This window comes from Pan troglodytes, chromosome 7 (assembly GCF_028858775.2).
Source record: "Pan troglodytes isolate AG18354 chromosome 7, NHGRI_mPanTro3-v2.0_pri, whole genome shotgun sequence".
NCBI lineage: Eukaryota > Metazoa > Chordata > Mammalia > Primates > Hominidae > Pan > Pan troglodytes.
In genome coordinates, this window is record NC_072405.2 from 155,264,652 (window position 1) to 155,290,022 (window position 25,371).

General features: G+C 48.2%; 1 protein-coding gene across 13 annotated transcripts; it reads right to left on the bottom strand.

The window, feature by feature from the left end:
• Nucleotides 1-2,509: 2,509 nt before the first annotated feature.
• On the bottom strand, nt 2,510-24,754 carry ZNF250 (zinc finger protein 250). 13 transcript variants are annotated; one of them, XM_009456208.5, is made up of 6 exons: nt 23,077-24,754; nt 11,660-11,755; nt 11,285-11,411; nt 10,933-11,046; nt 8,208-8,270; nt 2,510-4,199 (listed from the first exon to the last, which is right to left on the bottom strand). In XM_009456208.5, the coding sequence occupies exons 2-6, from the start codon at nt 11,699-11,701 to the stop codon at nt 2,878-2,880; spliced, it is 1,668 nt and encodes a 555-aa protein (XP_009454483.1). In that variant the 5' UTR covers nt 11,702-11,755; nt 23,077-24,754; the 3' UTR covers nt 2,510-2,877. The 13 variants fall into 13 exon arrangements, with proteins under 13 accessions (XP_009454483.1, XP_009454481.1, XP_009454478.1 ...); XM_009456206.5 differs by having other exon boundaries at nt 11,285-11,426; XM_009456203.5 differs by lacking the exon at nt 23,077-24,754 and adding an exon at nt 22,727-23,020 and having other exon boundaries at nt 11,285-11,426.
• Between the last annotated feature and the right edge of the window lie 617 nt (nt 24,755-25,371).

Here is a 25,371-nt window from a genome sequence, read left to right on the forward strand (position 1 = left end):
TCAGCATTCTCATCTTTCCGATGGTACAATATAGTGATTTCACTTCCTTTATGAAATAGCACTCAGTGACCTCCATTCTTCTAGAGTTTCACTTTAGTGATTTCAACTTCTCTGAAGAAACACCTCTGTGATCTCAGCTTCTCTGAAGAATTACCTCAATGATCTAATCTCTAAAGTAATACCTTAGTGATCCCATTTCCGTTATTTCAGCTCCTCTGAAGTAAACCTCAGTGGTCAGAGCTACTCTGCAGTACCCACTAGTGATGTCAATTCCTTTCAGAAGTAACACCCAGTGATCTCACCTCCTCTCTGATGAAACACCTCGGTGTACTCAGATCCTCTGAAGTAACACAAATTGTCTCACTTTCTTTCTGAAGTGACGCCTCAGTGATCTCAGCTCTTCTCCAAAGAAACAGTTAAGCTCTTGTCTTCTCTGAACTAACACCTTAGTTATTTTATCTATCTGAAACAACACCTCACAGAATGGCAACACCTCTAAGGTTAACACCTCGGTTATCTGAGCTATCTGAGGTTTCACTTCAGTGATCTCAGTCCCTCTGAAGTAACACCTCAGTAATATTAGTTCCTCTGGAATTTCACTTCAGTGGTTTCAGTTGCTCTGAAGTAAAACACCAGTGATGTCAGCTCCTTTCTCAAGTTAACAAATCAGTTACCAGTTCCTCTCTGGAGTTAATAATTCACTGTTGTCAGTGTCTGTACATAGAAGGGGGAACAAGCTTTTGTCTACATCGTGGTGTTTTGCTGTGGACTTAAGGATCAATGCCTGGATGGGCACAGCAGCTCATGCCTGTAATCCTAACCTTTTGGGAAGGTGAGGTGGGAGGACTGCTTCAGCCCAGGAGTTTGAGGCAGCGGTGAGCCATGATGGCACCACTGCACTCCAACCTGGTGACAGAGCAAGACCGTCTTTAAAACAAACAAACAAAAAGGATCAATATCCTGGTGCCTATTTCCTCCCCACCAAGCTGACAGATGTTGGGGGCGGGGGCCTGGGGTGAAGACAGCCCTTCGCTATCTCAGGCACTTAACATGTTGAGAATTTCAAGTGGCTTGAACCTCATACATTTGTTTCGTTTGCAGCTGGCTGCTACTAGAAATGGTTCTGATTCGGTTTCAAGAACTGTATCCTTGGCCGGGTGCGGTGGCACATGCCTGTAATCCCAGCACTTTGGGAGGCCGAGGCGGGCGGATCACCTGAGGTCAGGAGTTTGAGACCAGCCTGGCCAACATGGTGAAACCTCATCTCTACTAAAAATACGAAAATTAGTCGTGCGTGGTAGCAGGTGCCTGTAATTCCAACTACTTGGGAGGCAGAGGCAGGAGAATTGCTTGAACCTGGGAGGCGGAGATTGCAGTGAGCTGAGATTGTGCCATTGCACTTCAGCCTGGGGAACAAGAGCAAGACTTTGTCTCAAAAAAAAAAAGTATCCTTAAAACAGAACAAATAATTCTGAATACAAATTTTTAATTATGAATAAACTAGATTCATCTTCATCATAGTAATATGGCAATGGATACTGGACTCTTGAACCAGGAGTAAAAAAATGAAAAAAAAAACCCCTTCAAATATAGGAATAGAAATACTAGAGATAGTAAAAAAGAGCTATCTGAATTTAAGAAATGTATGTTTTAAATATATCTACCAAAGAACAGTATTTTCAGCATTGTTTTGGGGGAAATACCATAAGATGTAAAGAGGTACCCACTTGGTGTAACAGCTATGAGGTCTGCTGAGTGTGAAGCTCCCCTCCTTTGCCTGCATGGGAATTGAGACATCTCATGGTTTCTGGGGCACAGGATCTGCAGGTCATAAGGGCAAGTTTTGAGGAAAACACCCATTTTTGAGTTGAATTTTTACTAAAAAGTTAGCATATCCTTTCTGATCTTGAATAAAGTTAAAAGCTCCAGATAAAGGGTTTTCTAGGCCAGGCATGGTGCCTCACGCCTGTAATCCCAACACTTTCGGAAGCCAAGGTGGGAGGATCACTTGAGGCCAGGAGTTCGAGACCAGCCTGGCCAACACGGTGAAACTCCGTCTCTACTAAAAATACAAAAATTAGCCAGGTGTGGTGGCGCATATCTATAATCCTAGTTACTTGGGAGACTGAGGCACAAGAAAAGCTTGAACCTGGGGTGGGGGCGGAGACTGCAGTGAGCCAAGATCATGCCACTGCACTGCGGCTTGGGCAACAGAGCAAGACTGTCTCCACACACACATACAAAAAGTTTTTTAAATTTATGTAATTTCTCACTAATATATAAGCTTTTTCCTTGTTTCATACAAAACAGGACTCCACACACTTAGGATGGAAATCCACACACTTAGGATTTCCAACCATTTTACATGATGCTTGATGAAAATATCTTTTTATATCACTTTATCCATACAATACTTTAGTCTTTTAAGAGAATACTGAAAATAGTCCGACTTTCAAATTTTAAGTGCAATAATTAGTATGGTTAATTGATATTTAGGAAGGGCATGTAATGTTCTTAGAAAAAGAACTTTATTTGGAACGTAAGATTTTATTGGGATAATGGTTCTTATGCCTTAAATTCCCTTAGTTCAAATAAACTAATGTTAAAGAATTATGGCTGTTTTTTACCAAAATTCTCTACAATTGTATGATTACTCTCCAACATAACTTCAAGATGTTGAGGAAAATAAAACAGGTAGTCTCTGAAGTTTTTCCACAGGAACAGCACGCTAAGTGCTTCTTTCTGGAGTTATTTTGTGACACTGAATCGCCAAAGAAAAGCTTCCTATAGAGTTAACAGAGACTTCTCTTGGGCTGAAGGCTGCTTGTGGTTCCACATGCAGTTTCTGTGAGAATGGATTCTTGTGTCAGCCATGGGTCACAACTTTCTGTGCACTTTCTGGTGCTGGATTAGGTGGCCATGCTGGTTGAAGGCACGCCCACACTCCCCGCACTCATAGGGCTTCTCGCCTGTGTGGATCCGCTGGTGCTGGATGAGCACTGAGTACTGGCTGAAGGCCTTCCCGCAGCTATTGCACTCATATGGCTTCTCGCCCGTGTGGGTCCTCAGGTGCACAATCAGAGTTGCTTTCAGGCTGAAGGCTTTGCCACATTCTGTGCACTGGAAGGGCTTTTCACCTGTGTGGATTCTCTCATGCTGGATCAGAGACCGGCGTGCACTGAAGGCGTGCCCACATTCACCACACACGTAGGGCTTCTCCCCAGTGTGGACTCTCTGGTGCTGGATCAGGTGTGAGTGCTGAACGAAGGCCTTCCCACATTCGTAGCATGCATAGGGCTTTTCCTCGGTGTGGATCCGCTCGTGATTCATCAGTGTGGAGCGGTGGCTGAAGGTCTTCCCACACTCACTGCACTCATAGGGCTTCTCCCCGGTGTGCACGTTGTGGTGCTGAATGAGGACTGAGCGGTCGCTGAAGGCCTTCCCACACTCGCTGCACGTGTAGGGCTTCTCCCCGGTGTGGATCCTCTGGTGCTGCAGCAGTGTCCTCTTCACACTGAAGGTTTTCCCACACTCACTGCACCTGTGAGGCTTCTCCCCAGTGTGTACCCTCTGGTGGCTCCGCAGAACAGTGCTATGGTTGAAGGCTTTCCCACACAACGGACACACATATGGCCTTTCTCCCGTGTGGATCCGCTGGTGCTGAATGAGATGTGAGAGTTGAGTGAAGGCTTTCCGACACTCAAGACATTCGTGAGGCTTCTCTCCTGTATGTATCTTGTGATGCTGAGCAAGATCTGAGCTCACTCTAAAGGCTTTTCCACACTCATTACACTCATAGGGCTTCTCACCTGTGTGAATTCTCCTGTGTTTACTAAGGACTGAGCTCTGGCTGAAGGCCTTCCCACATACACTGCACACATAGGGCTTCTCTCCAGTGTGGATACGCTGATGCTGAAGGAGGTGGGAACTCCGGCCAAAGCACTTCCCACACTCAACACACATGTAGGGCCTCTCTCCACTAGGCACTGCCTGGTGCGGAGTGAGTGGCATGCTTTGGCTTAAGACCTGAACTTCGCGGTGGTCAACAGAGTTTGGACTCAGACAGAAGCTTTGCTTTGTTTCATTATTTTCTTGATCAATCCTCCCCAAGGGTGTTTTCCCCAGAATCACTGTTTGCTCTGAAATTAATGGCTTCGGACTCAAGTCTGTATTTTGACTCTCTCCCTTGGTTTCACATTCTGAAAGAACAAATCCAAAATGAAAATGTTAACACTACTCAAAACTGAAGAGCTAGTGCAACCCTGAAACTGGCCTTGCTGATGAAGGTGCAAAATCCCTCAATGCACACGTTGGTGTGAGCTAGAGAAGAACAGAACCACCATAACTGTGTCAAACTAGATATCAGAAGATAATGTTTCCAAACAGGAAGGTGCCAAGGCAAGCTTTAAGAGAAAGGTGTAAACTCCAGTTTGAGGTCACACCCCTGTGTGGAGTCCACAGAACAGCAGGGAAACAGCCCAGTGGTGCCTGAGTCCTGCCCTCCCAGGGGTCCTCATGTGGACAGAGCTGAAATACAGGCCCACATAATGTGGGTGCCTTGTGGGGCAGACAGCAGCACTTGGGCAGGCAGGGAGAGGTGTGAGCTATTGTGAGCAAGTCGGGGGGTGCCATCTGGAGGCCAACAGACTTGTACATGAGGTAGGGGTGGTGGTGCTGCCACCTCTTTGTGGAAAATAATTTCTTTTCTTTTTTTTTTTTTGAGAAGGAGCCTTGCTCTGTTATCCAGGCTGGAGTGCAGTGGCGCAATCTCGGTTCACTGCAACCCCAACCTCCTGGGGTCAAGCGATTCTCGTGTCTGAGCCTCCTGAGTAACTGGGATTACAGACGCACACCATCATGCCTGGCTAATTTTTGTATTTCTAGTAGAGATGGGGTTTTATCGTGTCGGCCAGACTGGTCTTGAACTCTTGACTTCAAGTGATTCACCCACCTCGGCCTCCCAAAGTGCTGGGATTACAGGCGTGAACCATCGGACCTGGCCATGTGGAAGATAATTTCATGTGGAGAATGCAGTGGCAGGAGGAGGGGAGGGAAGGACAAGACTGAAGGTACAGAGGGGCATGATGGGAATCTGCTGCCAAGTTTAGGCCACAGATGAGGCCTTCAGGAGCAGAAGCATAGATGGCGGGAAAGGCAGGGGTGGAGACTCTTCTGGGAGCAGGTCGAGCGCTCTGCAGGCTGATTGTGTGTGAGTGGGTGGGAGGTAAGAGGTGCTGAGGACAACAGTGATTTTTTTTTTTTTAGATGGAGTCTCTGTCACCCAAGCTGGAGTGCAGTGGCTACTATCATAGCCCACTGCAGCCTCAAGCTCCTTGGGGCTCATATGATCCTCCTGCCTTTGCCTCCCAAAGTGCTGGGAGTACAGGCATGAGCCATTGTGCCTGGCTCTAAACATTATTATATTTTATTTTACTTAGTTATGCGTGTTTCTGAGCTTTCTATAGTTTCATGGAGCACAGTCTTCTGGAACTTGTTTTCCCGTCAGCATTATGTTTTTGAGATCCATCATGTTGTTGTACAGCAGTTAAACATTTTCACTGCAGTATATTCCATTAAGTTAAAATACCATAGTTTATTTATGTCTATTCTGTTTATGAACATAATTCTTTTTTTTGAGACGGAGTCTTACCCTGTCGCCCAGGCTGGAGTGCAATGGGACGAGCTCGGCTCACTGCAACCTCTGCCTCCTGGGTTGAAGTGATTCTCCTGCCTCAGCCTCCCCAGTGGCTGGGATTACAGGCACATGCCACCATGGCTGGCTAATTTTTTTGTATCTTCAGTAGAGACAGGGTTTCACCATGTTGGCCAGGATGGCCTCAAACTCCTGACTTCGTGATCTACCCACCTCGGCCTCCCAAAGTGCTGGGATTACAGGCAGGAGCCACGGCGCCCGGTCCTGAGTTCTTTTCAAATGTTTTTTTAAATCATGAAGCATGCTTCTGTGAAGATTCTCCTATGTTTCCTGGTGCTTACACACAAATGTCCTTGCTGTATACATATGCAAGAGTGGGAAGTGGTGAACATAGGAATTCATGTTTTCGATTTTTTTTTTTCATTTTTTTACCTCCATTCTCTCAGAATGTGATCATGTTTTCAATTTCATTGGATAATGCCAAACTTTTCCGAAGTGGCTATGTGAATTTACATCCCTATTAGCTGCCTTGCATCCTCACCCACATGTTATATTGTCAGATCTTTCCATTTTTTCCATTCTGAAGGTGTAACATCATGTCACAGTGGTTTTGATTTCCACTTTACTGATGAATAATGAGGCTGAGCAGTTTTCTTATTTATTGGCCCTTTGGTTTTCCTAATCTATGCAGAAATTTGTGCCTACTTTTCTTTTTGGGTAATTCTGCGTCTTTTTATTCTATTCAGAGGAATTTATTTATTAAGTGTATTGACAAATTGAAACAGTGAGAATTTAACAGTTTTTTTAATAAAAAAATTTAAATTCACTGTCTTCAGTTTAATGCAATTTTTTTGAGACAGAGTTTCGTTCTTGTTGCCCAGGCTGGAGTGCAATGGCACGATCTCAGCTCACCGCAACCTCTGCCTCCCAGGTTCAAGCGATTCTCCTGCCTCAGCCTCCCAAGTAGCTGGGATTACAGGCATGTGCCACCATGCCCAGATAATTTTTTGTATTTTTAGTAGAGATGGGGTTTCACCATGTTGGCCAGCTTGGTTTCAAACTCCTGACCTCAGGTGGTCCATCCGCCTCGGCCTCCCAAAGTGCTGAGATTACAGGCATGAGCCACCACCCCCGGCCCAGTTTAATACAATTTTTAACATATCTCATTTTAGAAAGTCACTCTATGTGGGTTTTTTTTTTGAGACAGGGTCTCACTCTATCACCCAGGCTGGAGTGCAGTGGTGTGATCATGGCTTACTGCAAACTCAACCTCCTGGGCTCAAGGAATCCTCCTGTCTCAGCCTCCATGTGGCTGGGATTACAGGAATGCACCATCATGTCTGGCTAATTTTTAATTTTATTTTGTAGTGTGGGGTCTCAGTATCTTGCCTAGGCTGGCTATGTGTTTTTTAAACTGATAGAAGTTTTAGTTCTTTCTTTTTTTAATGTATAAGCCTCATCTTCATGGAATAAAAGCCTATAGGCTAAAGAAATAGTTACTCATTTACACTGAAAAGTATTACTTCTATTGTCTGAAGTTTCACCAGGTGTGGTGGCTCATGTCTGTAATCCCAGCACTTCGGGAGGGCAAGGCGGGAGGATCACTTGAGGCCAGGAGTTTGAGACCAGCTTGCGCAACATGGTGAAACCCCGTCTCTACAAAAATTAGCTGGGCATGGTGGTGTACACCTGTGGTTATAGCTACCCTCGGGAAGCTGTTGTGGGAGGATTGCTTGAGTCCAGGAGGTTGAGACTGGTGAGCCGCGATTATGCCACTGCACTCCAGCCTGGGCAACAGAGTGAGAGCCTGTCTAAAAAAAAAAAAAGTTTCCTGCATGGGCGGCTTCTGACCTGATGCCAGGGTAACAAGATAGACAAGATGTCTTTAATAATAAAAACACAGGCCAGGCACAGTGGCTCATGCCGGTAATCCCAGCATGTTGGGAGGCTGAGGCAGGAGGATTGCTTGAGCCCAGGAGTTTGAGACCAGCTTGGGCAACACAGCAAGACTCTTGTCTCTACACTGCACTCCAGCCTGAAAAAAAGAAGACACACACACACACTAAACTAACTGCATAAGAGACTACTCGCTCAATCATCCATGGCACGAAAGCATCATATGACTGCTTGTGAGACAGAATCAAGTTGCTGTGAAGGCCAAACTTGCCTACACCTTGCATCCATACTGTGCAGAAGCTGGACTTCAGCCAAGAGTCACTTGCTTTTAGAATAATGGTTTCGGTTGTTAAGTATAAAGTAGGGAAGTATGTTTTAAGCATGACAGAACAAATAAAAGGAAACAAAGTGATTTCACCGAAATAAATGTTTAATTATAAAAACCCAGTAATCTCTCTAGGCCTACTACGGCTCACAAGAAAAGGAAAAATGTTTTAAAAATTAAAAACACAAAAAGCCCCCCCCTGGTGTTTTGTAGCAATTGTGTGAGTTGTTTAACACGCTTCATAGCACCGAGTCGCCTCTACATTCTTGTAAAACATTAGTGTTAACACCTTCAGAGATTGTACTGAATTAAAAAGATCAGGCATACACTTACCCCATGGACAAGATAAACTGTCTTGTTGTGTACAGGCTGTAGTGTGGTCATATTTGAGGTTGTCTGGAAAAAAAACAGCGAGTTGAAGTGACAACAAAATACTCCCTTCAAGAGTGGAAAATCCTGGCCGGGCATGGTGGCTCACGTCTGTAATCCCAGCACTTTGGGAGGCCAAGGTGAGTGGATCACTTGAGGTCAGAAGTTTGAGACCAGCCTGGCCAACATATAGTGAAACCCCGTCTCTACTAAAAAATACAAAAATTAGCTGGACATGGTGGTGCATGCCTGTAGTCCCCACTACTAGGGAAGCTGAGGCAGGAGAATCGCTTGAACCCCGGAGACAAGAGGTTGCAGTGAGCCGAGATCACACTACTGCACTCCAGCCTGGGGGACAGAATGAAACTCCGTCTCTCAAAAAAAAAAAAAAAAAAAGAGTGGAAAATCCTTTCGTTGCTATTACAACATGTAATTTACTGAGTTACAAACAGCAGGGTCAGGGCTGGGCAGGTGCACACACTTATCCATCCTGAGGAACTGCCAGGACAAGACAAAGGCATATTCTACTCCTCACTTGCTCTGATGCCAGTGGCAGTGATCCAGGTTGTGGCAGGTGGCTTCTGTTTCTATGCACATCAGTAATCTAAAACTCAGTCCCATCGTCCTCTGTGGCCTGTGTTAGAGGTGAGGTGACCAGGTGCTTCCATGAAAAAACTTCTCATCTCCAACCAGCCATGCTCCCAGAGAATTTCACAGTCTCTGTGGTGTCAAATCAAAGGGCGCTCAAAGGGAGTTTAAACTCTCCATCAGGCGAGTACATAGCTGGACACAAGGGAGCCCAGGACTGGTTTGGCAGTGGCAGCAAAATGCCCTCCTGTGTTTTCTTGTCTCCTACAGCTGCAGTCAGTAAGCAGAAGTTCTATGCAAGATTTCCAAGACATGATGATGTGTTTTCTTGTATAGTCACTGGAAAATTAAATTCCTCTAAGGCTGGCATGTACCTTGTTCCTCTGAGGATATCTGATTTTGCAGGCCAGTAAGAGGTAGACTGTAATACCTGGTGCCCTATCCACATAAAGCTACTTTAGAAATAAGGAGGAGCTTTCAAGGGGAAAACCACCACATCTGAAATGCTGAAGCTGATCAGCCAATGGAGGTGTTGCCCAAACTGTCCCTACTCTCCCCAAGTGGGGCACATTATGGCAGGACAGGCTGACTGAGGTTTTCCTAAGACTCAGACGTCACCTTACTGAAGTCAGAGGTTCTTTGCCTTAAGCAACCGCAAACAGGAACTTCAGGGTTGGATCTATGCACCATCTTTCTTTTTATAATTTTCTCCATCTAAAGGTCTTGTACATCTTTTGTTAGATTAATTCTTGGATGCTTTATATTCCTGATGCTATTATAAATGTTATCTTTTAAAATATTACACCTTTGCTGGTTGCTGACAAATATAAATAAAACATTTCTGGCCAGGTGCAGTGGCTCATGCCTGTAATACCAGCACTTTGGGAGGCTGAGGCAGGTGGATCACTTCAGGTCAGGAGTTCGAGACTAGCCTGGCCAACATGGTGAAATCCTGTCTCTACTAAAAATACAAAAATTAGCTGGGCATAGGGGCATGGACCTGTAATCCCAGCTATTCGAGAAGCTGAGGCATAAGAATTGCTTGAACCCAGACGGCGGAGCTTGCAGTGACCCGAGACTCATGCCACTGCATTCCAGCCTGGGCGACAGAGCAAGACTGTCTCAAAAAAAAAAAAAAATTTGTATCCAGCAAAACTGGTAATTTCCCTTGTGAATTTTAATCAATCATTTTCCAGGTTGACAATCACATAAACTGCAAACAATGCTTTTTTCTTTCTAATTCTTATAGCTTTGGTTTTGCCTTATTTTTATTTTTATTTTTTTGAGACAGAGTCTCATGCTCTGTCCCCCAGGCTGGAGTGCAGTGGAGTGATCTCAGCTCACTGCAACCTCCGCCTCCCAGGTTCACACCATGAATCTGGGAGTAGCTGGGACTACAGGCCTCAGCCTCCCGAGTAGCTGGGACTACAGGTGCATGCCACCACGCCCAGCTAATTTTTTGTATTTTTAGTAGAGACAGGGTTTCACCGTGTTAGCCAGGATGGTCTTGATCTCCTGACCTCGTGATCCACCCGCCTCGGTCTCCCAAAGTGCTGGTATTACAGGCTTGAGCCACCACGCCTGGCCGGTTTTGCCTTATTTCGTACATGGGATACCCAGCACAACATTATATGGACATGGGGATGGCGGGCTTCTTTGTCTTGTTCTGAGATGAAACAGTGTGCTTTCAGCACTTCACCTTAAGTGTCAGGTTGAGACACTTCCTTTCCACATTTAGGATGCTTTGTTATTTTCTAAATCATCAGGTAACTCTCAAAACCTGAATGTCCTATTAGGACCAAATCTGGCTAACCAGTCCCTCTGGTCAGGGACAGAATCACTGCAGCCATGCCCTAACTTCCTCTACATGGCTCTGCACATCGGCTTGTTGAAATTCACTGCTATGCTCACTTCCAGCCATGGGCTGCCACCTGATTCAGCAACCCCCAGTCTATAGACTCCTTTGCCAGATAAGGCCAGATAAGGTTTTACTCCAGGTGGAAGCCACTCCCAGTGAGCGGCTCAGTATGAACTAGGTCCACAGCTTTGCTCAGGACCTGTTTAGCCCTCAGTGAGGGAGGGGCCAGCTCTCCTCACTCACCTGAGTAGTCACTCCACAGGCCCTGGCTCTTCTTAGCCCCCTTCCTGTCCAGGACCCAGGGATCTTCCCCTCGCTCCAGCTGGGAGATTATGTCAGGCTTGGATCCTGGAAGTCCTGCTCGTGGGGAGGGAAGTCTTTGTTTACACAACATTTACAGAGCCCCCTTCCCCTGCCCAAGCCACTTGTGGGGACATGAAAATGGACAGGACTGATCTTCTGCTGGAGCTGAGCACCTAGAGAGGTGATGAGAGCAAACCTCCAGGACCAGCCTGTCCCAGGCCCCGTACCCTGAGAAGCCCCCAACCCAGTCCAATACGCAGATACACAGACGAGGCCTGCTAAGGTGGCTTACCCAATGAGACTACATTCCCATAGGTTTCCATCATCACATTTCTGTAGAGGCCCCTCTGAGCAGGGCACAGGCGGTCCCATTCATCCTGGGAGAGGAGCACAGCCACATCCTCGAAGGTCAGCTTGGCCTGGAACGACAGGGGCTGCTGCAGGTAAGACCAAATCCTGACCTCTGTGATGGGGAGTGGGTGCATGTGACATGTGACATGAGCAGTTGGCAGTGGGGGGCTCTGTGAGCTGAGGTGGGTGATGGGAAGGGGCCGTGGAGTTCAGGGCATGTGGTGACGCTCTGGCTGCTCTCAGGAGCTCTACGGGGCGCGGAAGGAACCACAGGGCTCGGGCTGGGGGCACTGCATAAGCACTGGGGACAGCTTACCTGGGGTCCTGCCGGCACTGGCAGGAGTCTGGCTGCTGCCATCACCTGGTCTCCTGGGGACTCCGAGGATCACGGAAATTGAAGGAGCCTATGGGGCTGAGGAAGAGGAGGGGGCAAGTGAGGGGCATGGCCTTGAGACCCTAACTTCCTAGGGGGCCCTCAGGGGATCCCTGGGCCTCATTCAGAGTCACTGAGGGGCACACTGAGGTCAGGTGCAAGGAGCTGCTACTGTTGCAGCCTTGGTCTGCCTTGCCTCCCCCATGAACTCTGACCCTATGGTTCAGGAGCCTGTCCAGGCCCTGAACACACAGTTCCTGGGCCTGCCCAGCTGGTACTGGGCTCTCTGAACACCAGGTGCAAGGCACTTGCTGCACTCTGGTCCCGGCCCATGGTCCTGCCATACACAAGGATACCAGCTCACCAAGGCTCTGTGTGTTCTATACCTGAGGCCCTCACACAAGTACCAGACTGTCCGCAAGTCATGTGGGGGATACAGGCATCAGGCCAAGCTGCTTCCCCAAACACCCTCCCAATTAAGAAAGCCTTGGCCACCAGGGTGACAATAAGACTCCCCTCACCCCACCCTTAGGCAGCCCTAGTGCCCCAATGTGGCACCAGGTTCAACCAGGTATTTGAAGGGGAGGCATGGAAGTGGTCAGTTCTGGACAAACTGAGTCAACAGTGGCCTAGGGATCTGGTCTGAGAAGCTGAAGGAAGACTTGTCATCAAGTGAGAAGGGGATGCTTGGGGTAGTGGGGCTGGTGCTGGAACGTAACAGGACAAGGTAAGCAAAGGTATCTGACACACACCCAAACAGCTGGGAAAAAGGGGGAGCGGGGCAAGAGCTTTCCTGACACATTTGGTCCTGTACAGGATAGGGTTCGCAGTCTTCTGGAGCATCAAAAAGAAGATACTGTGACAGGGATACAGAAACCAACCAGGTGACCAAAGGTGGTAGATCATTCCAGAAAAACGTGGTATAACAAAGCAACCAATCCCCTCACATGCTTGGCTCAGATGGGCACCACAACAAACAGAGTGCTTTAAGAGTGACAAAACAGGTGTCAGGGCTGGGGGCAGAAGTCAAGGGACATCATAATCTCAGTGTCTATAAAACATCAGCTATAGGTGGGCATGGTGGCTCATACCTGTAATCTCAGCACTTTGGGAGGGTGAGGCAGGCACATCACCTGAGGTCAGGAGTTTGAGACCAGCCTGGCCAACATGGTGAAACCCCGTCTCTACTAAAAATACAAAAATCAGGCCGGGTGCAGTGGCTTATGCCTGTAATCCCAGCACTTTGGGAGGCCGAGGCAGGCGGATCACCCGAGGTTGGGAGTTCGAGACCAGCCATGACCAACATGGGGAAACCCCGTCTCTACTAAAAACACAAAATTAGCCGGGTGTGGTGGTGCATGCCTGTAGTCCCAGCTACTTGGGAGGCTGAGGCAAGAGAATTGCTTGAACTCGGGAGGTGGAGGATGCGATGAGCCGAGATCATGCCATTGCACTCCAGCCTGGGCAACCAAGAGCAAAACTCCATCTCAAAACAAAAACAAAAACAAAAATCAGCTGGGTGTGGTGGCGGGTGCCTGTAATCCCAACTACCCAGGAGGCTAAGGCAGGAGAATCACTTGAACCCAGGATGCGGAGGTTGCAGTGAGCTGAGATCATCTCAGCTGAGACTCTGTCTCAAAACAAAACAAAAAAAACACACATCAGATACATGTATATATTTGCACAGACAACTTTCAGGAAGATACACAATAAACTAACTGCCTGCCTCTGAAGAACATGACAGGGAAACACAGTTGGAGAGAGACTGACTTTCAACCCTCCCCTGTGCTGCTGTTCTCCAAAAATGCCCATTCCCTCCAAATGTGTGTGTGAGCACACTTCTGTGTTAGCACAATGCAACTCTAATTAGAATTCCAACAGAAGTCTTTTAAAGGAATGACTACAACTACTTGAGAATTCATAAGAAGAATGGATGCTAGAGAATAGCCAAGAATTTAACTGGAAAGAACAGAGGGTGGGGACTGCCTTGCCAGGAATCAGAGCCAAGGGTGGGTAGGAAGCCGCTGCAATTAAACCAACAAGTTGTTGACAGAGGAACAGATGAAGCCAGACAGGTATGTGGGAAATTGGAAGATAACAAAAATGTTACATTTTAGTTCAGCAGGAAATCAGTGGTTCCTTTAGTAACTTGTGTGTACCCAGACAGGATACATCAATAACCAATTTTTTTGTTTGTTTCTTTTTGAGACAGAGTTTCACTCTTGTTGCCCAGGCTGGAATGCAACGGCGAGATCTCTGCTCACCGCAACCTCCACCTCCTGGGTTCAAGTGATTCTCCTGTCTCAGCCTCCCAAGTAGCTGGGATTACAGGCATGCGCCACCATGCCCAGCTAATTTTTTTTATATTTTTAGTAAGGACAGGGTTTCTCCATGTTGGTCAGGCTGGTCTCGAACTCCCGACCTCAGGTGATCCGCCCGCCTCGGCCTCCCAAAGTGCTGGGATTACAGGCGTGAGCCACCGTGTCCAGCCACCAATTTTTTTTTTTTTTGAGACGAAGTCTTGCTCTGTCACCCAGGCTGGGATGCAATGGGGTGATCTTGGCTCACTGCAACCCCTGCCTCCCAGGTTCAAGCAATTCTCCTGCCTCAGCCTCCCGAGTAGCTGGGATTACAAGCACCCACCAGCACGCCCAGCTAATTTTTAAAATATTTTTAGTAGAGATGGGTTTTCACCATCTTGGTCAGGCTGGTCTCGAACTCCCGACCTCAGGTGATCCACCCGCCTTGGCCTCCCAAAGTGCTGGGATTACAGGCATGAGCCACCATGCCCAGCCCAACAATAACCAATTTTGGATTAAGATGAAGACCAAGTGTGAGCATTAACAGTGGCCTCATGTGCTCCTGGTCCCCCTGTCTGACATCTGCCTACCCTCAAGGGCAGAAGTGCCTTCTCTCCTGCCACACCCTGACCCTTTCCATGGGTCACCCACCAGCGCACAGATCTGCCATTTCTTTATTTTGAAACAGAATCTCGCTCTGTCACCCAGGCTGGAGTGCAGTGGCATGATCTCGGCTCACTGCAACCTCCGTCTCCCAGGCTCAAGCGATCCTCCTACCTTAGCCTCCTGAGTAGCTGGGACTACAGGCACCTGCCTCCATGCCCGGCTAATTTTTGTACTTTTTGTAGGTACGGGGTTTCACCATGTTGCCCAGGCTGGTCTCAAACCCCTGAGCTCAAGTGATATGCCCCTCTCGGCCTCCCAGAGTGCTGGAATTACAGGCGTGAGTCACTGCGCCTAGCCCTGCATGCGAATTTGACCTTGGGTGAATGCACAGCTCTGGTCCCCTGGAAACCTGGCAGAGGTGGATGGTCATTCTCTCTATGGTCCAATCACACCTGGGCTGTGACTCAATGATGAACAACCACAGGAAGTACATTCAGGGCCTCCCTAGCAGGTCTTGCAGCCAGTTCTCCTGACACAGGAGGTGCTGGCTTGTATGACCACGAGGCTTTCGACTAGGCTAACTCCTCCTCCTACCTGCATCTTGTGTTTATGCACCTCAGTACTCCCTGGATGGCTGCTGGATGATGCTGGCCAGCTTTTCCGAGAAGCTGCTGCTAGGCATGGTTGTCCTGTGAGTCTGAAAAGTCAGTTGAGCCCAGTAGCTCTTTTGGTACACTTGAGCTCGTGATCCCCCTTCCCTCTGACTCAACCTTTCAGTATGGGTGTCTCATAGCATCTCAGACACTTAACATCCCAAACCAAGCACCCCCTCTACCATCATTTCTACCCCCAGCTTGGTCTGTGAGCCTGTGCATCAGCCTCCTTCCTTCTTCACTCCCACACTTCTATTCACCTTCCAAGCACATCCAGAACCTGACCATGTTGCCCATCTCGTCCTCCCTGCCCCATGACAACCACCCCTAGATATTCGGCAGCTCCCATCTGGGCAGACAGACTCCCAGCACCGTCTGTCTGCCCAGCCCCTCCATCTACCTTCCTGTGAGAACACAGTGACTGTCCTCTGCTCCAAGGTCCTCCCAGGACCCCACTGGCTCCTATGGGCCTGCCCTAAACTTTGTGATTTTCCTCAGAGCCCTGCAGCCCTTTATCCCTTGGCCTGTGCTCCCCATCCAACTCTTAGAGACCTCTGCCCCACCCACCGCAGCAGCCCTGGCCTCACTCAGCTCTCATCCTATCCCTTTCTCCTGCACCAGCAGACCAAGAAGCAGGCCCAACAGAGTAATCAGTGGTCGACCTTTTTTTTTTTTTTTTTAATTACTTCTAGGCTAATGATTACAAATTGCCAGGCAATGTACTTTTTTAAACTTTTGATTAATTTCTTAGAGACAGGGTCTCACTTTGTAGTCCAGGCTGGAGTACAGTGGCTCAATCACAGCTCAATGCAGCCTCCAACTCCTGGGCTCAGGTGATCCTCCCACTTCAGCATCCCAAGTAGCTAGGAATACAGGTTGCACCACCATGCCTGGATAATTTCTTAATTTTTTTTTTTGGTAGAGACGAGGTCTTGCTGTGTTGCCCAGACTGGTCTTGAACTCCTAGGCTCAAGGGATCCTCCCTCCTTGGCCTCCGAAAGTGTCAAGATTACAGGCCTGAGAACACCACACCCGGCCTGTTTGTTGAATAAATGAATGAACAGGAATGAGCTCACACTTTATGCCATTTGTAATAGCCAAGTACGGAGTCAACACTTTCCACTGGCAGGCATGGGAAAGTGGAGTTTCTCATACTCTTAAGAAGGCGACCTAGCAGTATTTAGGCAAATCAGACTGGCCCTTGGATAGTGGGTACCTGATAAGAATGGATGTGGGTGAGGGTGCAGATTCAAGGATGTTGCTGAGGCAAATGCTACGTTGGTCCTTCCACATACAAGTTACACACCTGCTAAAGAGAAAGATGTATGTTGTGTCAGGTCACCAGATGGGTGAGTGAAAATGCAGCATGGGGCCAGCATGCAGGGGAAAATCTCATTTTGTAAACTATGACCCCGAGCCCATGAAGGGTATGTGTGTCACAAGGACCTGGGACTGGTTCACCTGCCTCACTTGGTCCAGCTGCATTGAGGCCCCACCTATAAATCCAGATGACACACTCCTCTGAAGGCCTGGAGATCATGTGGTTGGTGAGAGGAGAGCGCTAAGAACAGGCTTGGCTCAGAGGAGGATGCTGCTGGATAAGGTGTTATTGTCTATTTGATTAACACACAGAGGAAATACTCCAAAGGACAATACCAGGCTGTCAACAAGTGTGTGGCAAGGAGAAGTGAAAGGGAAAGACTGCCACCTGGGGTGAGTCTTAGAAAAGCATCACACAAAATGCAGTATCAGGTCTCTATTGAAAGATGACCATCACATATTGCTAATTAAAAAAAAAATTGGCCAGGCACAGTGGCTCATACCTGTAATCCCAGCACTTTGGGAGGCCGAGGCGGGTGGATCAAAAGGTCAGGAGTTCGAGACCAGCCTGGCCAACATAGTGAAACCCCGTCTCTACTAAAAATACAAAAAGTTAGTCAGGCATGGTGGCGGGCACCTGTAATCCCAGCTACTCAGGAGGCTGAGGCAAGAAAATAGCTTGAACCTGGGAGGCAGAGGTTGCAGTGAGCCAAGATTGTGCCACTGCACTCCAGCCTGCATGACAGAGCAAGACTCTGTCTCACACACACACACACACACACACACACACACACACACAATCCTATCACAAAGTCTGATTGTATTCTGGTAATAAATGAACAAAAATGGCTGGGCATGGTGACTCACACCTATAATCCCAGTACTTTGGGAGGCCAAGGTGGGAGAATCGCTTGAGTTCAGGAGTTCAAGAACACCCTGGACAATATAGTGAGACCCCGTCTCTATAAAAAAATTTAAAAAATTAGCTGGTTTGTAGACCTAGGTACTCTGGAGGCTGAGATGGGAAGATTGCTTGAGCCCAGGAGGTCAAGGCTGCAGTAAGCTGTCACTGCACCACTACACTCCACCCTGGGCAACAGAATGAATCCCTGTCTCAAAATAAATAAATAAATAAATAAATAAAAATTTTAAAAAATATATGAACAAAATACATTTTAAAAGTGGTATTAACTAGTTTAAATTTTTTCCTTACTTACACTACGGCAGATAAAGGTTTCAGTTTCCTGGAACGAGCCTGTAACAGGATACCAGGCCAGGCAAACACCATGGACCTCAACCTAAGCCTTGCATACTCAAGACAGGAAAACGTAAGAGCTATCGGGGGTGCCAGAAACTGGCTTTTAACAACACACTCCATCCCCACTTCACGGGATTCTGACGCCCAACTCCAAGCTTCGCTCCATGAGAACACAGTTCAGGCAGGGAAGGAGGATGCTGTGGACAGTTTTTAAAAATTAAGACAGGCTAATGACGAGTCCTCTATAGATGCCAGGCTCCAGGGCCAGGGGCTGGGACAGGCTGGAGATCACCGCCACAGAATACTGGAAGTGGAGTTTGAGGAGCCCCCTCTTGAGGCCATGCCAACAGCTAACAAATGGGCAATATAAAGAACACCCACTCAGGGCACTGGCTGAGCAATGATCCCTCCCACCCACTGGTTACAAAGGTGGCAGCATAAGGAGCTAATTTTTCAAACTCAGGAATTTCAATCTTGAAAATTTCCCTAAGGAATAATACAAAACAAAAACAATAGATCAACGTTATTAGCAGCAACTGGCTTTCCAGTTTTCTTTAGGTGATCAAAAGCCACATCGCAGTGAGACATTCCTATCACTCTTTTTGGAATTCCTGACTGTCTTGATGTGACAAAGCAGTGTGCCTGTCATTCCAGAGGACCCTGCACATGGTCACACACTGGGACAGGCACATTTGGAGTCTCCTGATCTGGGATGAGCTGCCAGGATCTCCTCCAGGGCCACTGCCTTCTCCTGCTCCTCATCATCCTCACTCCCTGGACTTTCTGCTAACAAGCACTGCTCCCTCTTCATCACCAAGGAGCCCCTACCCGCTAGGGTGAAAGCACTTTCAAGAGAGGCAGCTTCTGAGCCACTTGTGAGCACAAGGCGAAACACTGCTAAACTTGACCTAATCTAAACTAACCCTAACCAACCTAAACTAACCCTAACCTGCAACCTTTCCAGAATTAATGATCAGAAATATGTATCCAAATTGATAGCTTTCTGGTCGGGCACAGTGGCTCATGCCTGTAATCCCAGCACTTTGGGAGGCCAAGGTGGGTGGATCACCTGAGGTCAGGTGCTGAGACCAGCTCGGTCGGGGAGACCCTAACCCAGCGGCGCTAGAGGAATTAAAGACACACACACAGAAATATAGAGGTGTGAAGTGGGAAATCAGGGGTCTCACAGCCTTCAGAGCTGAGAGCCCCGAACAGAGATTTACCCACGTATTTATTAACAGCAAGCCAGTCATTAGCATTGTTTCTATAGATATTAATTTAACTAAAAGTACCCCTTATGGGAAACGAAGGGATGGGCCAAATTAAAGGAATAGGTTGGGCTAGTTAACTGTAGCAGGAGCATGTCCTTAAGGCACAGATCGCTCAGGCTATTGTTTGTGGCTTAAGAATGCCTTTAAGGGGTTTTCCACCCTGGGCCGGCCAGGTGTTCCTTGCCCTCATTCCGGTAAACCCACAACCACAACCTTCCAGCGTGGGCATTATGGCCATCATGAACATTTCACAGTGCTACAGAGATTTTGTTTATGGCCAGTTTTGGGGCCAGTTTATGGCCAGATTTTGGGGGGGCCTGATCCCAACAGTCAGGAGTTCAAGACCAGCCTGGGTGACATGGTGAAACCCCGTCTCTTCTAAAAATACAAAAATTAGCTGGGTGTGGTGGCACGTGCCTGTAATTCCAGCTCCTCCCAAGGCTGAGGCATGAGAATTGCTTGAACCTGGGAGGTGGAGTTTGCAGTGAGCCAAGATCGCGCCATTGCACTCCAGCCTGGGCAACAGAGTGAGACTCCATCTCAAAAGAAAAAAAGCAAATAAACAAACAAACAAAACAAAACAAAAAAACAACCAAACTGATAGCTTTCTTATATACCAGTAACACCTAGTCAGAAAATATGAAGGGAAAAAAATCTATTCAACAAATAGCAACAAGAAACAAGATTAAACCTTAGAAATGCAGAGTCCCTATAAAGAAAACTGTAAAACATCAAGGAAACACTTGAGGACACTCATCTGGGAAAACATTTTTTGGGTAAGACCTCAAAAGCACAGGAACAAAAGCAAACTAGACAAATGGAATTACATCAACTAAAAAGCTACTGTACAGGAAAGGAAACAATCAGCAGAGTGAAGAAACAACATACAGAATGGAAGAAAATATTTACAAGCTATCCATCCGATAAGGGATTAATAACCAGAATGCAGAAGGGAGTCAAACAATTCAATAGAAAGAGACAGCTAATCCGATTTAAAAACAGGTAAATGATCTGAGTAATTTATCAAAAAAAGACAATATGTATGGCCAACAAGCATATGAAAAAAACTAAAAATAGATCCACCATATGACCCAGCAATTCCACTGCTTGTTATATACCCAAAAGAAAGGAAGTCAGTATATCAAAAAGATATCTGAACATACATGTTGACTGCAGCACTATTCACAATAGCTAAGATATGGAATCAACCGAAATGTACATCAAATAAATGGATACAGAAAATGTGGTATATGTACACAATGGAATATGATTCAACTATAAAAATAAGGAAATTATGTCATTTGCAGCAACAGGGATGGAACTGGAGGTCATTATGTTAATTGAAATAAGCCAGGTACAGAAAGACAAATATTGCATGTTTTCACTCGTATGCGTGAGTTAAAAAAAGTTGGTCCCATGGAGGTAGAGGGTAGAATGATGATTACCAGAGGATGGGAAGGGTGGGGTTGGGGGGAGGTATGAGATGAATAGAAGTGGGTTAATGACTACAAACATACAGTCAGATATAATGAATAAGTACCAGTGTTTGATACCACGGTAAGATGACTATAGTTAATAATTTATTGTATATTTCAAAACAACCAGAAGAAGAGATGTGAAATGTTTCCAACACAAAAAATGATGTTTGAGGTGACAGACATCCTAATTACCCTGATTTGATCATTATACATTGTATGCTATCCTTGTATCAAAATATCACATGTATCCCATAAATGTGTATAATTATTATATTCAATAAAAAAGAACTTTAATAAAAATACAGGTATATTTTTATTATTTCATGTGGGAAGGGCTGTTCTAAGCAAAATACCAAAAGCAAAAAGCAGAGCTCCACAGATCTGCAGCTTATAAATCAAAATCATATGCACATCAAAGCTACCAAACTCCAAAAATGGACCTAAAGGCATGCAACAATTTAGTATATGACAAAAGCGGTTTTTCAAATCAATGGGAAGATCAATGGTGTTAGAAATGGCTATGATTTAGGGGAAAAAAGGAATTCCAAAAGCTGGATTCCAAACTCACCCCACAATAAAATAAATTCCAGACGTATCCAACATTTTACAAGTACCACAGAAAAACAAGAGTTTATTTTAAAAATAATCTTGGAGTGGGGAAAGCCCTTTAAAACACAGCACAAAGCCCAAAATGCCTTAAGGCAAAATATTTGACTCCTAAAAATTTTAAATTTTCTATTTTGAAAAAGCCCAAACCAGAATCAAACACCACAATCAGAGTCAAAAGACAAATTGAGAAGCATGTTTTCAACATACATGGAAAAAAATATGAGCTGGCAAATCACAAAGAAATACAAATGGCGAGAACACAAATGAAGGGATTTCAATCTCACCAATAAACGCAAAACGTCGACCTGGCAGGAATGCAGTGACCTGTCAAAGCCCACAGGACCAGAGTCCCGTCCAGGGCGGGAATGTCAATGGCAATCTCCCACCCTTACCCACTTCGTAGAGTCCACCGGACACAGAGACCTATGTCCAGAAGACAAGTTACGAACTGAAAAATCTACGAGTACCCACCCGGCGGAGGACGAGTGGAGCGCCCCCTGCCGCCCCTGGTGTTAGTCAAACGACACCAGCTTCCCTTTGATGACAGAAGAAAGGGTGCGCGCGAGTGCCTAAAGCTCTAACGGCATTGAAACATTCTGAAACTGTTCACAGTTCCTGCCTCTTCATACACTGGCAGTGTCGGGGGGGATGACTTTTACATATTTCTGACATGCCTGCATTAGAAGAAGTATTGCATATTATTTTCAATTTTAAAATTAAGCCAATAAACAACAAGGAAAATATTTGCGGTGTTGCAAAGAGTTGGGCTCATTCATTAAAATAGGGCTCTAACACAGTAACAGAAAAGACAGCATCGATAGCAAAATGGGGAGAGGATAAGACACCCGGCAAGTAGCACACTCGACCAACTGCTGAAACGAAAGCAGCTCGTTTTCGTCTTGACGCGGGAAGACTTTTTATAGCTAAGTAAAGTGGCGCTCCCGGTGCGCCGCCGGGGTCTTCCCGGGGCTCCTCGGGATGTGCATCAAACAGAAAAAACCTCCATTTTTATATTTTGGGGAAGCTCCCCACCCCTTTCCGGGCCCATCCCAGGGGCCGCGAGACCCCGAGGAGCGCGGCAAGAAGAGCGGCCCGGGGGTCCGGACTGCGCCCCTAGGACTCCGGCCATCCTGGCCCTAGGCACGGCGCCCGGTAGAAAGCGCGCGGGAGGGCACGAGGGGGAGGAAGGCCGGAGATCTGAGGAGATCCAAGGTGGGAGGGACAGCGGCGGGGAAGGGACCGAGGCCGTCCGAGGCGGACGGGGGTGCGGGAGGGCCTGAGGGGGTCCAAGGCCGGGCGAGGGGAAGGGTGGGAACCCCGAACGGGGGAGAGGGCGCGGCCTTGGCCCTGGGGAGGAGGCCGCCGCGCGTCCGTGAGGGGAGGGGACCAGCGTGAACGCAGGAGGCAGTGCGTGCTCGCGGGGAAGAGTCCACGATTCGTGTGGAGGACGCACCGGCTCCGGTGTCCGTGATGGGAGAGGGTCCTGGCCGGCGACGACACGCGCCCCCCACTCACCGTCAGCGCCGCAGCCTCACGCGCGAAGGAACGGCATCCCGCAGCACCTTCAGACAAAGGGCTGCCCCGCCCCGTCTGCGCAGCGGCGAATCCCTGGGGGCTCCTGCCCCTCAGTTCCCGCCCCCACAGCCGAGTTCGCCAATCCTGGAGGGCAAGCATGTTTACGTCATTTGGCCCGCCTGCCCGCCCGAAGCCTTTCTCGGTGACCGACTGCAGGGAGCTCTCAGGAGCCACCGAGAGCCAGACCTCCGCGATCCCTAGAGGGGCCGAACACCTCTGGGCAATGGGCCCGGCCGGCTCCCCGGCCGCACTTCCGGGCGCGGAGGTTACAGCCCATCGCCGAGCCTTACCCGCTCGCAGTCCCGGTTCCCGAGCTCCTGCCGCCGTCGCCCTGTGGAGGACACCCCTACCGGCCCCGCAGTCCCTCCTCGACTTGCGCTGGCTTCGGCCGTCCTGGAACTCGAGCTCGTTCCCCCCTCCGAGCCTTTTGTCCTTGCGGTTCCCGCTGCTGGGGACGACCTTGCCCTCAGCCGCCTGGCTGGTCCCTGCGCCGCTGCAGTGCGAATGTCGCCTTCTCAGGGGCCCTTTCTCTTCCTTCGTTGCAACACTGAAGTCCTCTTGTTTGATGACTTGCGTGAGGTTATTCCTCCCACTTAGGAGGCTGAGTGCTGCGAGGTCCGAGGCGCAGCCGCTCTTCGCTGTGTCCGGCCCGGCGTGCTCCCGACAGGGGGCGTCACTGAACAGCGACCGTCTCCGTCGCCCACTCGGCCCTGGTGTTTGCTTTTTGGTGTGTTTACACCGCGCACCTGGGGGAGAGGGGCGGGCCTTAACGAGGGCGCGGGCCACACCCGTGTGGAGGCTTCGGGCACAGCCCAGGACCTGACAGCCGCGGCAGGGAGGGTGGGGCTGGTCTGGAGCGGTGTCAGGGGACGGGAAGGCTGACGCCTAGTCCACCTTCTGCTGGCCCCACTGCCGAGGGTCAGGTCCGCGTCGTCCATTGGGCGCGTGGGCGGGCCCAGACTCTCAAGAGGCTTCCCCACAGGGCGGGGCTGGGGGCTGCGTGGGGGCGGCGGGGAAGGCTTAAGGTTAGGGGGTAGGCTTGAAGCGAGTGCCCGGCCCGTGCTGTTGGAAGCGGAGGCCGGGAGGATGTGGCGATAATTCCGTAATTGCCGCGCACCAGGCAAACGCCAAGTCTGTGCTACGCTTCAGCGAACTTCACAGCAGCCCTTGCGGGCAGGGGTTCGCGCTTCACGGAGCCTCCATCCACCACGCGCGTTTCGAGCAATGGGCCCGTTGCCTGGCGCACTAGAAGCCAAAACTGTGGCACCAGTTTTTGGGAAAAGAGAAGGCTTTATTATTTCAAGGTCGACGGCCAAGGAGACCGGAGGCATGGCTCAAATGTGGCTCCCACATGTGGGCTTAGGTCAAACTCGATGGGTTAGGGAGGACAGGTTGGCACACAGAAGTGCTGGCGGGCAGGTTTCAATAGGAGGGCTTTAAACTTGGCCATTTATGGTAAGGTGTGGAATGGCAGGTTTCAGCACCAGATCTTCCAGGATGATGGACCCTTCCTTTCTGAAAGCGTTCCGCCCCTCAAGCTCCGGTCATGTCCCTGTCTTCTTGGCTCCACAGGGAGGAAACGTTGGTTCCGAGTTACGATTTTCCTCCTTTGTGCATGTCCGGGTTACATGACTTTCAGTTTTGGCTCTGCTGTACCTCCTGTTACCAACAGAATAGGGTCAGTTTGGGCCAGTCTTGTGGTTACACCTCAGTGTCACAGGATTTCCTCTGCCAAAGGGCTGTGAAGCTCAGGACCAAGGTAATCAAAATTCAGCTCTACTATTGGATTGTCCTGGATTGTTTTAGCAGTTGACAGGGATCAAGCTCTGTCCCAGCAACCTTGATCCCAACAGAGAACTGATGCTCCTAGGACCTTCACCTCAGACCTCAGTGCATCCTGGTTTTTGTTTTTCTTCCTCCTCCACAACTTTTTTATTTTGCAAATGTTGATACATTCATAAAGGTTGAAAGAATAATACAATGAATACCTCCGTGCCCTTCACTTAGATTTAGCCGCTGACATCCTCTCTAGCACGTCCCTTCTGTGTCTCTGTCACTCTTTTTCCTTCAACAGCACAATGTTTATTGAGTGCTTGTGTGCTAAGCACTAAGTGTCGGGGCTACATCAGTGAACAAGCAAGTGCCTAACAAATCCATGTCTTTCTGGACCATACATGTGAATGGAGACAGTAGGCAATACGCAGAATAAATGTAGGAATTACAGAGTGTGTCCAGAGATGGTGAGGACTACAGAAGGTCTGGGCAGGTGCCATTGTGTCTGCTGGTTAACCCTCTTCCTCTGGCTCCTTCAGCTCCAAGACTAAAGGCTCCAGCTTCTCCTATAGGGCAACAAAGGGGTTTCAGCGCATCCTGGGCTCCAGCTTGAGGTCACAGACCTCAACTTGTCTCTCCTCACTTTACATCCATCTTCCCTTCCCAACTGTCTGCCCTGTTTCAGCATCAGATGCAAAGACAACAGCCTTACAGGAACTGTTAACTATGTGCCACAATGGTGTAAGGCACAGTCCCTGCAACAAATCGTATATGATATATATATATAATATATATACACACAATTTACGTAT